The following is a 16315-nucleotide window of genomic DNA, read 5'->3' on the forward strand; positions in this document are numbered from 1 at the left end:
CTATTTGCGTAATCAGTATAATTTGACGCTGGTGGCATCCGATAGCTTGAATGAAAATGAAACCACAATCGTGATCAATGTGAAGGATGTGAACGATTTACCACCGAAATTTCCACAAAACCTATATGAAGTTACGCTCGATGAGGAGATGCCTACGCCTCTTACTTTAATTCAGGTTATTTATTTATTTTTTAAGTTACCTTTACATTCACGATTAACCCAAATATATATACATGTATATGCATTTGAATACTAATGAGAATGGTTAAGAAAGGACCTAACTTTGTATAAATATAACACATGGTGATCGGATGGGAAAGTCTAACTAACATCAACTTAGAAGCATTCAATTTAAATCGAACTTTTCACCAAGTCAGCAGCATTAAAGAGCAGTAGTTCTGTCAACTGCTGATGTTAACTTATTCTTGAATTAACTTTGTATATTTACCATTTCAGCCCCAAATCGATTAGAGACGCCGAAACTATTTAAACTGAAAATTGTCCCTCTTCCTTCTCCCTTTAGCAAAGTGTCAGCCCAGCGCCATTCGAAGTAGGGTATGATAGAAAGCATCACATTTGTCGACTCTAAAGTTATTTCCTTCCGGCAATCTAAACAGCGAACCCGAATTCATTGTAGACAAGTGAAAACTTAAGTAGTTTTCCTCCCCAAAAAAATCCTCCCTTAGAGTTTGACTTTCCCTCTACACACTTTCCTCCGTACATCTTGACTTTTTCCTCTGTCCAAATCGTTTGTTTGCATGCTCACTTCGCGAACTTTTTCCATATTTGTTCACTTTCCTAAGAACATTTGCTGCACTTCAAGGATTTCCCCGGACTTGATTCGCCCTTCCCACGTGCACACACACAATCAGCCACCGCTAACACAACTCAAAAGGTCGAATAGGGCAAAAATATTATGGAACCAAACTGAAAACTTAAGTAAAGTTTTTGCATAGTGTGACAAAATGGAAGGAGTTTAAAAACTTTTTCATTGAAACGTGCACATAGAAATTTTTCAACATTATCCTTAGAATCGCCCGCGAGCGCACACCCTTCTTGGGTTTGTACTGCGGTAGTAACTTGAAATGGCTGAAAAAACTTACGATAAAGAAAAGTTTAAAATAAAATGCTGCTGAGAGATAAATGACACTGTAGTGGCGTCAAAAAAAAGGAAGCATTATTTATCTCTTATATTCAAGGGAGAAACTTCTGTCGCTACCTTTTGAAAATGCAATTTCTAGGCTTCTTTCTCGCTCCTTCTCGATGTGTGGTTTTCAAGAGATGTTTTGTCAGTCCTTTTAAGAAAAGTTCGCCAACTTTGCTGACTCCAAGTAAAAAGTATCTGATAGAGTTTTTTCTGTCACGCAACTCGTCAAACATATCTACGGTAAACAACACCTCAACAGAATAGGAATACAGGACAGGAGCGAACCTGATATTCCCTCTCTTCTCTTTTCGCTCCTCACATTTGCAAACAACTGAATTTTTTTTTACATTTATTCCGGCGTTTTCTCAGAAGCTTCTGAATATAACCTGAAAACTACGCTTAGGATCTATTAATTCAACAAACTCCCTTCATTAAACCTAATGTTTGTCGTCGATTCAACCGCAGTTCAACGGAACCCGTCTTACCGAACATTTATGTTTCCTAAAAATAAAACTTAATCCGGCTTCTGTCGTAAAGTTTATTAAAAATCATCCAAGTCCAGAAACAAACAACAGAGAAAAATTAATAATTATGAAAATTCTCTTAAGAGTCTACTTAGGACTGTGCAGTATAAAAAATGTTAATGAAAAATGAACCCCCAACCCTACTTTATTGTTTAGAAGAAAAACAACCATACCAAGGGTCAGGAAAATTCGCCGTCGGAAGGAAGAAACGCCATAGACGAAAAATGACGCTGTCATATTTTTTTAAGGTCATCTCTGTGGCTTATTTGTTTTTGTTTTTTTTCTATATTTTCATTAGATCTTCCCCTTTTTTGCTCCCTGGAGTCCGTGATGAAAACAAGAAAGTGAAAAGTTTTCAGGTTCGCTCTCATGGCGTGTTCGTTTCCTTTTTTCTAAGGGACATGAAAAATGAAAAGTTGTAAAAAAGATAAAAACCGCACCGTCGCCTCTAACTGCTATTGTTCATTCCATTTCCTCCTTCTCACCGTCGTTCGGGGATGATTGCTTCCCATCGACATTTGAAAATCGGAAACCATCGATGAATGACCCACTGTTTTCCCTAATGGCGTACTTTGTACGTTTTAGGGCAAACAACATAGCCTACAACCTGAATGAAATCCTTTGAGTGATTTGATTGTGACCGAGATTGTTTTATTCAGGAGATGAGTGATAGCTGAAAAGGATGTTGCCATCAGAGCGCGGGGGATGGAAGAAGTGGAGAGGATATTCTACGGAAGAGATCGAAACTCCCCATTGCCAGAGTGAATATAATGTTGGAATGGTATTGATTGTTAAGAGCTATTAGAAGTTTTGATTTAGGAAATGGAAACCAGTAGTTGAGGTTGATTTTTTTAGGTTAAGGATCCGTATTTGAAGAAATGGTGGTGGAGGGAAAATGGGCATTTTGGGAGCAAAATAAATCGAATAAATACACCTGACAAGGGCAGATGGTTCTTTATAGAGAGATTGGATTCAAAGTTTGTTTGTGGATAAATTTGAATGATGCTGTTTACCAAGATACATCACTGACGTAAGGGGATGGAATTTGAAACATAGAATTATTTATTAAGTTTATTTTCGGTTTTGGTAAATATTTTTGAATGGCCGAATCCCCGAAAAGGAATGTTTTTGTAATATATGGTATTTGAGAAGACCGCAAACCAAACTCACATTTAGATATTTGGTTTTATATCTGGAAAATATAAATTCGATATGTGTTGTTAGTTGAAAGCAACGATACTGTCTGTTTGTCTGATTGTCGCACGTGCTTTACTCGGAATATTATATGAAGTTTAGTGGAAACGTTATAAATGTGAATCCGAAACAGTCTGGTGAATGGCGTCATTCCACGTTGATTTTAAGGAGAGTTCCCCAGCTATGTAAATCATGTTGCAAAATTTGATGCTTATGAGGTTGCAGTTCCATGGAATTTCTCCCTCCCAAGGAAATAATTGATGATTTTGAAACAATTTTGATTTCTTTTCCAGCTCCATTAAAAGATTCTATACGGCGTTTGGATTGGGCGCTAAGTCACCGTCATCGACATACAATACCAGTACTAATTTGTGGTTCTTTTTTACAAATGTACAAATAAAAACATGCTTCATTGACCTTGAATTTCGGAAGATCCCACATTGATTTTTCCAGTGCCTCACCCATCGGCTGAATAACGTTTTACATTTTGGATAATAACACGTGAAGGTCCAAAAGAACTCTTGTCCTCCCCATGCAAGCGCATGTCGACGGAAAACCAGTGGAGCTTCAGTGGACTGAACTCCACCCTCAGTTTCGCCAGCTTTTTTGGGTTTTTGGGAGAGCCTTCCCCACTTGTTCGGCTACGGATGACTTTGGTGCTTTTTGATTATGTCGCAATTATATTATTTCATTACATGGTTGCTCGACGTATATAGTCATTTCCAATTCTCCGTACAAGCTCTAATCATTTGTAGATTTTTTTTGTTAGGAAAACATAAATAAATTTACATTCATTTCGCCAATACCCGTTACTGGTTAAAGGAATAAACAGATTCATCTCAATATAATATAATGTGGACAGGACTCCGTTTTTCGCTGCTTCGAAAAGGTCTATCCAGCATTCGGTACACTGCTCAGTCTATAAAGATACATCCTAAAAAATTTATTTGATTCAACTGTGTTGGTGATGCAACAACCCAAATCAAAATGGCCTTTGAGGTTAGATATTATCTTCTATTTGTAGTTAAGTCTAAAATTGATAGACCAGTAGTTTACTCCAAACTACAATTTTATTTTATTATGTATATATACTTCGGGAGCAAGTTACTCCCTCAGTGCAAAGTTACTTGATGTAGCTAAACTAAAATTTTAGTTTGGAGTAAGGTACTGGTCGATCAATTTTAAAATGGCCTTTGTTAACTTATCTATATGGACTCTACATCATTATTTCATCTGCATTACAGATGGTTCGTTGATTGTATCAAGTGATCGCTTTGCAGAAAGCTTATGCAGTCTCATGAATCGCAAACTATAAACTCATTTGCCTTTATATACAATCTAATGACCCAAAACCAGTAAGAAATCCTTATTCCGATGGTGCAACCTAGTTGGCATCATTCAAACTAAGGCTTTGTTGCCGAATGCCCAAAATCTGCTAAGGGTCCAATGTTCAGCTAGTAAACTCATTTTAGCCACATGGTCTCCTTTGAGCCAATAATCCACTCAATGAGGAACTGAGTTAAAATTTCACTCCTTGTAGATCCGACTTGTATAAAAGTAATATTTTGGCTCAGTGAATTTTACCTGGATAATCTGCTCGCTCGATTCCAACAGTTTTCCTGCTAGCGGGAACCCAAATCGATTTGGTTCACTCTTGCGACTTTATAACTTTGTGGTCAACTGTATACTATTATACGTTGAGGAGTCACATGTTATTGTTATTAACAATTATCATGCTTCCCAGACTGTCATCAACTGTGCTGAAAAATACTGACGTGAGTCAGGAGGCTACACAATTTGGAGGAGCCGTGTGACTTCCATTCCATTCCATTCCTCCATTCCGACCCCGCAGACCATTTTCCATCTATTGGTGAAGACAGCAGCATGAAAGAAATTTTTTTACCTATCTTCTTCTTTCAGGTCATAATTTCTCCATATCCTCTTATTCTCCCCTAGGTTCCAGGGTGTTACTATGCCCAAAATGCTTAGCTCTCTTTACAACATATAGGCTATTGTAGTCAGACCGCGGTCTTGGCATTCATCGTCAACGAATCACTTCTTCGAGGTTTACATCCAACGACTTCTTCTGTTGTTGTTTAAATACGGCGTTTAAGGTCATGCCGGCTGTCATTTATGGGCTTCCCCATGAGATTCCTGAGAAAGGGCCTAATCATTTTTCCAGTTTTGCCTTGTATTCTCCCACTATTAAATCAATTTTGACCTTTCCTACCTTCAATTTTCGAAGTGGGTTAGTTTTTATTCCACCGTTCTTTGAAATCCTTGTAGACGTTTTGTACCATGTATTGACCGGAGTCACAGTTTGCTTCTGGATGTAATCTCACATCGAGGATTCTGAATAACCATCTTTTGATGTCTGTCCGGATAGCTGAGTGGTTAGATCACAAGGCTATCGTACGGAAGGTCGTGGTTCAAGTCTTACTGATGGCGGTGGGATTTGTGAATTGACGTCGGATACCAGTCGACTCAGCTGTGAATGAGAACCTTAGTCAAATCAGGGTAATGATCTCGGGCGAGCGCAATGCTGACCACATTGCCTGCTACAGAATACTGTAGTGTACCGTTTCGGTCTTGAATGAAGTGCTCTAACACACTTCAAGGCCCTGATTCAATATGGATTATTGCGCCAACGATTATTTTATTATCTTTTGATGATAAAAACGTGTTCTATCTTATTGAATTTCCTTCCTAATTCTGCTCCTTTTATGGTTGATTATGTATATTAATACCGTACTCATCCTTCCCATCTGTTGAACTTCTACATCCCCCTTCCTTAGTTTGGTCTTTACGGAAATTACGCTATAATACACGGAGATTTCAAGCTCTTTTAGATTTGTCCTCATCCTTTACCCAATTGCATTAAATTTACTTATTCCACTGCCAATTTCACTATCTTAAGATTGATTTTTTTCCCAATTCGTTTCCAATGCTACACTTCCGCGTCGATTGTTCAGCCTCGTCCTCTATTCCAATTCCCAGCTTTCTTCTGGTAGAACTCCTCATTTACAAACTTGACACCTATAATATACCTGGTCTCCATAACCTTCCTAATCTCTTTCTGCTAAACACTAAGCGGTATATCTCTTACAATCCAAACCTGCAACAAATGTCTCCAGGAGAATTTTTTCAATGATTTGACAAGAGGCCATTCTGTTTACAAAAGCAGAGACTTCAATCTTACTGAAAACGACCCCCTCCAAAATTCTCAGGAGATGCGTCAATAACCGGATGACCATGTACTATGACCTTCCGTAGAACATCGGTCACGTCATTTACACTGATTTTTAAGAGGCCTTCTGTCGACTACAAAATCCTCCTGGTCAAATTCATTTCTCGAGACTTCCTTCCATAAATTATCATTGGGGTTGCTTACGTTTCTAATCCTTCAAAGTACTCTTTTGAAAGTATTTTTTTCCTCTTCGGAATTCCTCAAGGCTCTATTATTATTTCTATTTTCTGTCAAAGAACTTTTCCCACCTGGCCATCTTTGCTATATAGATGAATTAAAATTGTTTGCACTTGTTCCATCCCCATTACATGTTACTGTGTATTTTCACAATGCTTTTGAGACAGGTTGGTTCAGAATAAGTTTACACCAAACATTAGCGAATTCAAATCGATGAATAACCGCTACCATATCTAAACTCATTTCAGAGCCTAGATGCAACTTTCGCCGACCCACTCCATTTCAATAATCACTTCTCAATAGGGTCCTGTTTTTAAAGTCATCTCATTTCTGACTTCACCTGGGACCAAATTCCTAAAAAGTACTTAAATTGCACAACTCTTTTCATCTTCAATGTTTTCCTTAATTCGTACATACCACAAAATTAAATGAAATGTTAATCATAATTTTCCAACTTAATCAAATCCTTACCTGCCCCACTACTACTTGCTAACATATAGACCGACGGATTTAAGATTGTGGCCCACCACTGGCGCAGATTTCCATAAAAATCTCAGTTCCAACGAGCAAGCAGTTGATAACTATCATAGAAGGTACTAACTTTCGAAATTCATTAAGGATTATCTACTCAACCTACACCCGGCTACATTAGGTCATTCATCTTCCTAAGGATCCGGGACTATAATCCCATTTAACTCGCACCAACAACTCCGGGAGTGTATGTAGTACTTCACGAAAAAAGGGAAAATGATGAAAAAGAGTGCAAAAAACACAAAGGACATAAAACCTCTATGAAAAAGTGTGGTCTTGAAAATCTCATACATATGAGGTACTAGATTGCCAAAAGCAAGATTTTGTTTGAGGCAGTTTACCCAGCTCTGTCTGCACTGGGATAATCGAAGCCCTGACTCTATATTTTACGTGGAAAAAAAGGGCTGAACACACCTTGAAGGGATAGAAAGCAAAGCATGTTGGGGAGCTGGAAAGTAATAAAGGGTCGCTACTATGTATTCCGTTAGAATCGTACTTTTATCCGTCCTCCAATTATCACGGAATTTTTCTCATGTAGAAAGGATGATAGTAGGACTTGTATTTGGGACGAAAATAGTTAATTTTGTCGGTGTATATATTTTTGGACGGAAAACCGGAATGGATATTGTCATAGAAAAGCGGGCGAATGGAGAGTATCCAATTTAGTAAATTTAGGGCTGATCCCAAAATATTGAAGATATCTTTTTCCTTGGTTTTACATGCTTTGTGTATGATAATTATGATAGATTTATTGTTGGTATGGTTTGTTCGTGTATTGCTGGGCATTCTACTTGTTTTATAGCAGTAGTAGTAAGCTTGTGTTAATAATATCCTTCTTCATTGAAGGTACTTCTTTCTGTTTGGCAAGAAATTGAAAGATATATGATTCGCAAATACTGCTTTTTTAAGTGCCAAAAATGTATACACACCTAAAGTGCATGCTTCACAGCCCTTGGGCATAAAATTATTGGTTTCATACATTTTGAAATTTATCCTGAACTTTATCAATGTATTCTGAAAGTTTCCTACTTAATTAAGTGGTAACGAGGTTAATAACAAGCTAGATTATGTGATCCTCCAAGTTTATAGATAGTGTGAGATATATTCTGTGATTTAATAGCCCTGCGCTATAGAAACACAATGAAAGTACATATGCACATATTCGTAACTGTGTTATTGCTCGCCTTGAACAGCATATATCAACACGAGCCGCAGGGTCCTTTCCCGGTTGGCAAGGATATTCCAATGGTACCGTTTGTTTTGAAACACGCTTAGCTGTGCTTTACGAACACTCTATAAGCCATCCACTCTCTAACAAGCTTTTTGTGCATGCATGGTTTTTATCGATTTAATATAGAGCACGGTGAGAGTTTATCGCATGGTATGTGTGTAGGTTATTGCTGCTTGCTTCTGTGTTTTCATCGGGTTACAAATGCTGACTTCCATTTTTCCTCACAATTTCTAACAAGTTTTATTATTTCCATATATGCAACAGGTGATGGCAACAGATGGTGATAAGGACAGGCCACAAAATATTGTATATTTCTTGACGGGACAGGGCATTGATCCAGATAATCCTGCCAATAGCAAATTTGATATAAATCGGACCACTGGCGAGATATTTGTGCTGAAGGTAAGTAGAATTTTATTGTTTTTCTCATGGATGAAAATCTTGGCTAAATTTGGCGTAGGTACAGATAATCTCTAATTTGCTGCGGGTGATATAGTTAGTTTTTCTGTTGTTGATCTTCATCCGTCCAATAAGAGATAGAAGAATTCAAAAATAAAGAATTTCAACAGAGCGTGAAGGTGGTATAAACAATCTCCTGAAATTCACATAAGAACTAACTCTGATAGAAAACGCTGATTTTTAATTGAAAATTGTGTAGTAGTTGCGAATTCAAGATATCGAGTCGATATCTGTTTGTCCGTCTGTCACACCCGATTTATTCGGAAACGGCTGGACCGATTGTCACGAAAATTGGTGAGAGCGTGTGACCTGTTGGTCCCTTTACATACAGCAGTGGCGCCATTTTGCATTAAGTTTAAGGGGGCGCTCTCCATACTTGTGAATGGAGGGTGCAAAGTTTTTTGCCATAAAATGTGACCATGTGGGGTATCAAATGAAAGGGCTCGATTAGTAATTTTTGAAACTGGTTCCATATTTGATATCGGGTGAAACGTAGGAGAGTGGGGGCTCAAAATATGATCCCCAAAAAGTGTAACACGTCTCGTTCTCAGAACCTATCCAACCAAAAAATCTGAAAAAAATCATCTCTGCGAAACCTAGGCCTCAAAATAAATCCGGTTCCGATATCTGTACAAATAAAGTTAATAACAGCATATTTCCGCATTTTAGAAATTTACCCGGCAACCCCCTTATGTTTATCCCAGATGTAATGGTATGGGGGATGGTATGGGGAGAAGGCATAACATAATGCACAACTTGGTCAAGTTTGAAGAAAATTAAATTATTATTAACAAAGTTATAGGGGGTGAAACGTTGCCATTATTTGTGAATTTCGTGCATTCTACAACCTGTATCATCACATATCAATTCGTCAATACCATACCGCAGGGAGTTCGTATGAATGGGGTCGGAAAGAATTATTTTGTTTTAGTTTTTTAGTCATTTGTATATGAATATCAATTACTCCAAACAGACGAGTGTGTGTATGTAGGTATGTAGTATATGCAGCTAATGAAGTTTGCGGGTAGTGTCTAATCCAGATAGATATATTTGTACAATAAACCAACCGTATTTAATATAGCTCTTACTGTACAAGACTGTGATCTTGCCAGTCCTCATGTATTCCTCGGAAACTTGGGTTCTTAGCAAGAAGAATTGCGAACTCTTGGCCGCGTTCGAGAGAAGAATCCTCCGAAGAATTTTTGGCCCCCTACATGAGGATGGACGATTCCGTAGCCTACATAATGACGAAATCTATGAGCGATACCATGACCGTCCGGTTGTGGATAAAATCCGGCTGAATAGGTTACGGTGGGCGGGTCACTTAATCCGTATAGATGAAGATGATCCCACCCGGAAAGTCTATAAGGGCAATATCTATGGTAGGAAAAGAAGACGAGGCAGACCCTGCCTAAGATGGAGCGATGGCGTAGGCCAGGACGCCAGACAGCTTTTAGGGATATCGAATTGGTGGACCTCGGCGCAAAACCGGGATGTCTGGAGTTCCTTATTAAGGCAGGCCTAGACCGGATACCGGTTGTTGCGCCGTTGATGATGATGATGATTTAATATACGTGCTATACATGTACATATGCATGCTTTTGGGCACGAAGTAAATCGGAAATATGGGTACAATCAATTTATATACGTGCATATATATAGTCAGTATTCGGAAATGTTTATTTAGGATGAGGATAATATCTTCGACTGTAATATGTACCTATATCTTGTAGTTTGGAAAAATATGAAGGATTATGTTGAATTTGTAGCTATATAGGGATAGAAAAATGTGCGTTGAAGTTTCTTACATAAGATGAACACAAAACTTTTATTCCCGAAACGCGAGCTTCCGGTATTCCAACTTATTTATTTTCTTGTGCCGAGCTGCTAGATAAATTCATTAGATTGTGCGCACCATTTCCTCTTTCCCTACTACTTATCATTTGTTAATGGTTTTATCCTCCCCATTTCCTCCCAAAACCCGTCTCCCACCGATTTCGTAACTTTATTTAATCGTTTATGTAAGTATTTCGTGTAATTTCCACTGGTGTGAACTTTTATATGCCAGTGTACAGTCAAATGTATTTCACCCTAGCGAATCGTTGCAGGTAATACGGAAACATTTATTTATATGCAGTTTTTAAACTGTCGAAGGCGTGCTACATGCTAACAAGTGCAACCTGGGCTTGTTGCTATTGCGCGTAGAACTAAAAAAATGCTTATCATGTTCGCAAAGGAGAACAGGTTTCTTTTTTTTTTACTTTAATGGCCGATTGGTAATAATACGCCATAATTATCAGACTTTTTGTTCCAAGCAATGGTGCTACCGTTTGGTTTATGAATTTCAGAACATTTGGTTCTTGACAGTCCAAACGCAAGTAAATTTTCCGTCTATCGAATTCAGATTGAAGTCAGTGATTCTCGCTGGTCGCATAGGCTGTACACGTTTTTATTTCTATTCTGATTAAGAAATTTTCTTTAAAATTTCTGTTTAACATAGCAACTAGGTTTGTTTTCTAAGACCTAAAAGGAGTTGAGATGCTATTTCTGGCTGATGAGTACTTGTGCTGTCAGGAGAATGTTGTCTAGTGTCATGAGCCGTGTATCGTATGTCGCGTTTTGAAGTAAGGCACTTTCAATTCGCAGTTTGATCCCGGTCCGTGTTTTCTGGAACTGAAGGTATGATCGGATAAGATTGGGAAGTATTCTCAATTAGAGCAGTAGTAAATACCTTAAGAAATATCATGTTATGCCCACTTTTTTCGCATAATCAATCAAATATAGAGTTGATTGGTGCAAAAACCACAAAAGCAAGCAGTGAAAATAATTTTTGAAATTTTCTCTTATCGCTAGACTGCGAATTGTGGTTGCTGAGTTTTCGTTTTTTAAGGTTTTGTTTGCAAAACAAAACATGTGTTACATCACGGAGTCAGCTCATTCTACCTTAATCCCGTTTCTTCTATACGCGGCATATGTAACCGCGCTTTTCTAGTTCCCTCTGCCTTTCGCAGTTTATTTTGGATAGATGCGATCATTCAGTTGGTCGCATCCCAATTCTCTTGTTTTGCTAGCATTTTCGCCACCAGATTTTCTGGTACCTGCACCTCTGCTAGAGTCTCCTCTAGATTCCTCCTTTCTTCCACAAATCTCGGGCAGTGAAAGAATAAATGCTCTGAGTCCTCTGGGACTTCATCGCAATTTGGACAGTCGGGTGTGGTCTCCAATTTAAATCTGTGCTGGTATTGGCGATATCCTCCATGCCCCGTGAGAAACTGGGTGAGATTATAACTAATCTCACCGTGTCGTGTCTCCAACCACTCCTTGATGGCAGGAATGAGTCTGTGAGTCCACTGACCCTTTCCCAAACGTTCCCACCGCTCTTGCAATCTATTTGTGGATCTCCCCCTCTCAGCATTCTTCGTCTGCAATAAGGGAGAGGTTGGCTTCGCATTGTTTATGTTCGCCACCTCATCTGGCAAGATGTCAATCGGCATCATTGCAGAGATGACGAATGCTGCATCATCTGAGACAGTCCTGAAGGCAGAGCATACCCTCAGGCCTGTGTCCTCCTGTAGACTGCGTTCTGTTTGCTAGTGTTAACTGATATCCGCTCCAAACTGGGGTCGCATAGAGCATGATCGAGGTCATCACCCTGGCTATAAGCAACCTAGAGGTATGCTGTGGCGCTCCCATGTTGGGGATCATCTTGGCCAGAGCCATACTAGCAGTGGATGATTTGTCACAAACATACTGTACGTGTTGTTTATAGCTGAGTTTCCTGTCTATCACCACCCTCAAGTATTTGATGGTCGGCTTGGAAGTGATGATATGATTCCCGACTCGAACACAGGCGTAACTTCTCTTCCGGCGCTTAGTGTGGAGGACCGCCTCTGTTTTTTCCTCCGCAAGCGTCAGACCAGAGCTGTCTAACCAACATTTAAGAGCACTGATTGCCTCGCTTGAGTACAACTCAGCATATTCAAGATGCTTTGCGACAGCAACCAGTGCTATTTCGTCAGCGTAACCCACCACTGTGGTTTCCTAAGGGGTTGTACATAATGTTCCAGAGTAGTGGACGCAATTTGGAACCCTGCGGGACATCCGCGGAAACAACGTACTCCTGGGGTCTGTCATCGGTGTCAGGCCAGAGCCTCCTTTCAGTTAAGTAACTATCGAAGATAGCAGCGAGATAGACGGGAATACCAACCTTTACTAGGGATTTGCATATTAGATTCCAATTGGCCGAATCAAATGCATTTTTCACGTCCAGGGTTACTACCACGCAATATTTCAGTGGATTGCATCTTCGGCCAGTAACCAATTTGATGGCATCAATTGTTGATCTGGTTCTACGGAACCGATGCTGCCGATCAGAAAGGCCGCCTTGGCTCTCAACAACCGGGAGTAATCTATTATAGATTACCCGCTCTAACATTTTCCCCACCGTGTCCAAAAGACATATGGATCGGTATGACAATGGCTCACCTGGAGGTTTACCAGGCTTAGGCAGAAGTACCAACTTCTGCCGCTTGGATGCCGCTTGGATGCCGCTTGGATGCCGCTTGGATGCCGCTGGAAATATTCCCTCGAACATGCACGCTTCGAACAACTCAGCGAGCCTTGGATTTCATGGCAAGCTTAAGGGTCTTATTTTGTACTCCGAACAGGCCCGGCGCTTTTTTGTCTCTTATTCAACTGCAGATCTCCAGCAGCTCGTCTCTGGTGACTGGCGAAATTACCGTCACATTCAGAGGTGGTTGGAATGTGTCGGGTGCTCTCCTCTTGCTGGGGGAATAACCTCTGGATGATTTTCAGCAAGAAGGTGGGGCACGTGATCCGCGGAGAGAAACGGCCTCTGAATCGTCCCATGACGATTCCATAAGCTCTCCCCCACGGGTTTACGTCAGCTTCTGAGCAGAGTTCCTTAAAGCATTTCGCCTTGCTTCGCTAGATGGCGAGCTTACATGTAAAAGAGGGGTGTACAAATTTTTTTCACCAAATATAGTCACGTGGGGTATCAAATGAAAGTTCCCGATTGTTACTTTTCGAGGCGGTTTTGAATGGTAGTTTTGAGATTTGTTAGAAAGGCGGGGAGCGGAAGGAGTGGAAAGTAATGACTTCTTTAAGGGTTCCATTCTCAGAAACTACTCAACGGAAAAATCTGAAAAAATGCATGAAGCTCTATATGGTGACTTTCGGTTTGTATAGCTAACCGAATCCTCTTGGAGTTCATCCCTAATGTATAAGACATAAGTTCAACATGTACCTTTACAAGCCTTTATACCAGTCGCTCTGATTTCATTTCTTCTCTCTACTTCTGTGAATATAAAATGAAGAAATATTAAGCCCAATGAACATATAATTCTCTCATGTGAAAAACGTGAGTTAATGAGTGGAAAGTGATTATTCCGCATATTGGGGATTATATGAGGAAAAACAAAATTTAATGGCTTCCGTGTCTACCTGCCCAATTTGCAGAATGCTGTCATCCTAAATCACAAAAAGTACCAAAGCAAAATTAACATCAAAAGGGCATCGTGCATGAGTCGGATCGTGATTTTTTTCCGAGATTTTCATTTTTCTGCCATAGGTAGGCAGGTATGCATAAGCTTACGAGTATTTTTGCAAGCATATAAAAATAATATCCCACTTTCACATAAAAGGATTTTTTCAATTCCGTGTATTCTACTTTATGGCTTCCCAAGCAAGAGGTAATTTTCTCGACTGTTGGCTTTTAGCTTGAAAATTTTGAAGCTTACGGATTTACATGAACATTTATTTCATATTGGATTTCGTGCCTGAGGAGAACGTTTCCTAACGGTAATCTCGGGATGGAGTTTCAAAACTAAGGTGAGATATTTCTTGCAATTAAAATAACTACCAAAATGCCTTCGCCCTTTTAAAACGGAAAAACGAATTGTGGCCAGAATTAGTTAGCAGGGGAGACGACTGAACGCTAGACAAAAGAGACAAGTCATAGTACAGAAACGTGAAAGGGAATTTTAAGGAGGCCAAAAGTCGATCAGCTGATCGAACTTTCAAGAAATATAATAACGAGAAATTCTGAGCTGAATCCTCGGCATGGAGCTGGTACTACTGTATTGGAGACTATGTGATTAAACAGTGGTTGCGAACGATGAGTTGCAGGTGCTAGGCAATACCATAGAGGTAACACGAAGCTCCAGTTAGCGTCAACTTCTGTTGCCAAAGCTCGCTTCTGAACGAACTGAGTTCGAGTAGCTCAAAATCGCCGAGTTTTACCAAGATTAGCATGAAATGATTCACCGAGATATCTTCAGTCATTAGTAAACCAAAGTGACAGTAGCCTTTCGACGGTCCAATTGTAATTTCCACATGAGAGTAAAGGAAGCATGTATTACGCTTGGATAGACGCCATTCGTCGTCTATTAGAGCCGATAGATACATCCTGTATGATGACACCAAACCCATCAAGCTATGATAGCGAACTTAACGAACAGCGGAAGAGGAAACTATCCACAGCAATAAGGAATACAATACAGCTAGGCATCAAGCTCTGGCTCAGTAGGTGTTAAAAACTACACATTTAAATCACGGCCCCATTCTCAGCGACTACCAAACCTAAAAATTACGGCAAAATCATAATGATGACTCTACATGTCGTCTAAGTCTCAAATAAATTTAATAATAATATTATACTCTGATTTATTATATTATTTTTTGATTTCCATAGCCTAAGTAATGACGAAATCAATGAGGGATATCATGGTCGTCAGGTTCTGGATAAAATCCGGGTCAATAGGTTGTGCTGGGTGGGTGGCTTAATCCGTGTGGACGAAAAGTCTATAAGGGCAATTTCTATGGTAGACAAAATAGACGAGGCAGACCCCTCCTCAGATGGAACGATGGCGTAGCCCAGGACGCCAGACAGCTTTTGGGGATATTGAATTGGTGGACGCAAAACCGGGGTGTCTGGACTTAATTATTCAGGCAGACTGATGATGATGATGCTATATTATGAAAATTTGCCCGAAATCCTTCGCAACGTCATCTTAGAATCAAACTTAATAATATAGGTCATAATATGTAATGATATGATAATAATAAAAATATCAAGCGAAATCGTACTGGTACTAAAGAGATATTATGCTTTTCCAATTGTACTACGTTCAATTGGAACGATATCGATTCCATTACTTTCGCCGCAGCTCATCCGGTGCTACTTCTATTCCAACCTGGCCTAGAGGTCAGAGTATTCAGACCTTATTTTTTTTTTTTTTTTAACACATTCAATTTATTTACCCTATTATTTACATTGCTAAGCTTAAGGCTATTACTTAATACTAGAACTTATTTCTAACGACATTAGTCTTTTCTAGAAATTAACCTAAAGCTTAATAATAAAAGTAATATACAGTTCAACTTAACCTAAGCTTATAAGCTAGTGGGGGGAAAGCCAGGAAAAACCCCCCATAATATTAAGATTGCGTATGGAAAAATTACCGGTAAAAGGATGAGAGAAGGATGCATAACGGGAGGGTTAAAATTATTGGGAGATGGAGTAGACAGTGTCAGAGCGATGTTCGTTGTAGGGCCGATGGTAATACATTAACCTACCGTTGCGAAAAATGCGACCTAAGGAGTGAAGGTTTAGGATGTCGGAGGGGGGGATATGGGTTCGAAATGGGCGGTCAGTAGGACTGATGTGTGAGAAGATGGAATTTCGGACAAGGCTATTGTCATGATTCAGGGAGTGGTAAAGGAACTTTATGAGGGATTTGATGAGGCACACGTCTAAACGGGTCGAGTTGACCCGGTTGTAGACG

The 16315-nt window shown here is 39.6% G+C and overlaps 1 protein-coding gene across 10 annotated transcripts in view; it reads left to right on the forward strand.

Annotated features, from left to right (window-relative positions):
* Positions 1-16315, forward strand: part of LOC119647833 (neural-cadherin) — a 1165868-nt gene that overhangs the window by 1019693 nt on the left and 129860 nt on the right. For 8 of the 10 annotated variants that reach the window (XM_038049090.1, XM_038049099.1, XM_038049081.1 and 5 more), the window contains one exon: positions 8316-8453. In XM_038049090.1, the coding sequence (XP_037905018.1) occupies positions 8316-8453 (138 nt within the window). Of the gene's footprint in view, positions 1-16; positions 176-8315; positions 8454-16315 lie in introns of all 10 variants that reach the window. The other 2 variants (XM_038049114.1, XM_038049108.1) reach the window with 1 other exon arrangement.

This window comes from Hermetia illucens, chromosome 1 (genome assembly GCF_905115235.1).
Source record: "Hermetia illucens chromosome 1, iHerIll2.2.curated.20191125, whole genome shotgun sequence".
Taxonomy (NCBI): Eukaryota; Metazoa; Arthropoda; class Insecta; order Diptera; family Stratiomyidae; genus Hermetia; species Hermetia illucens.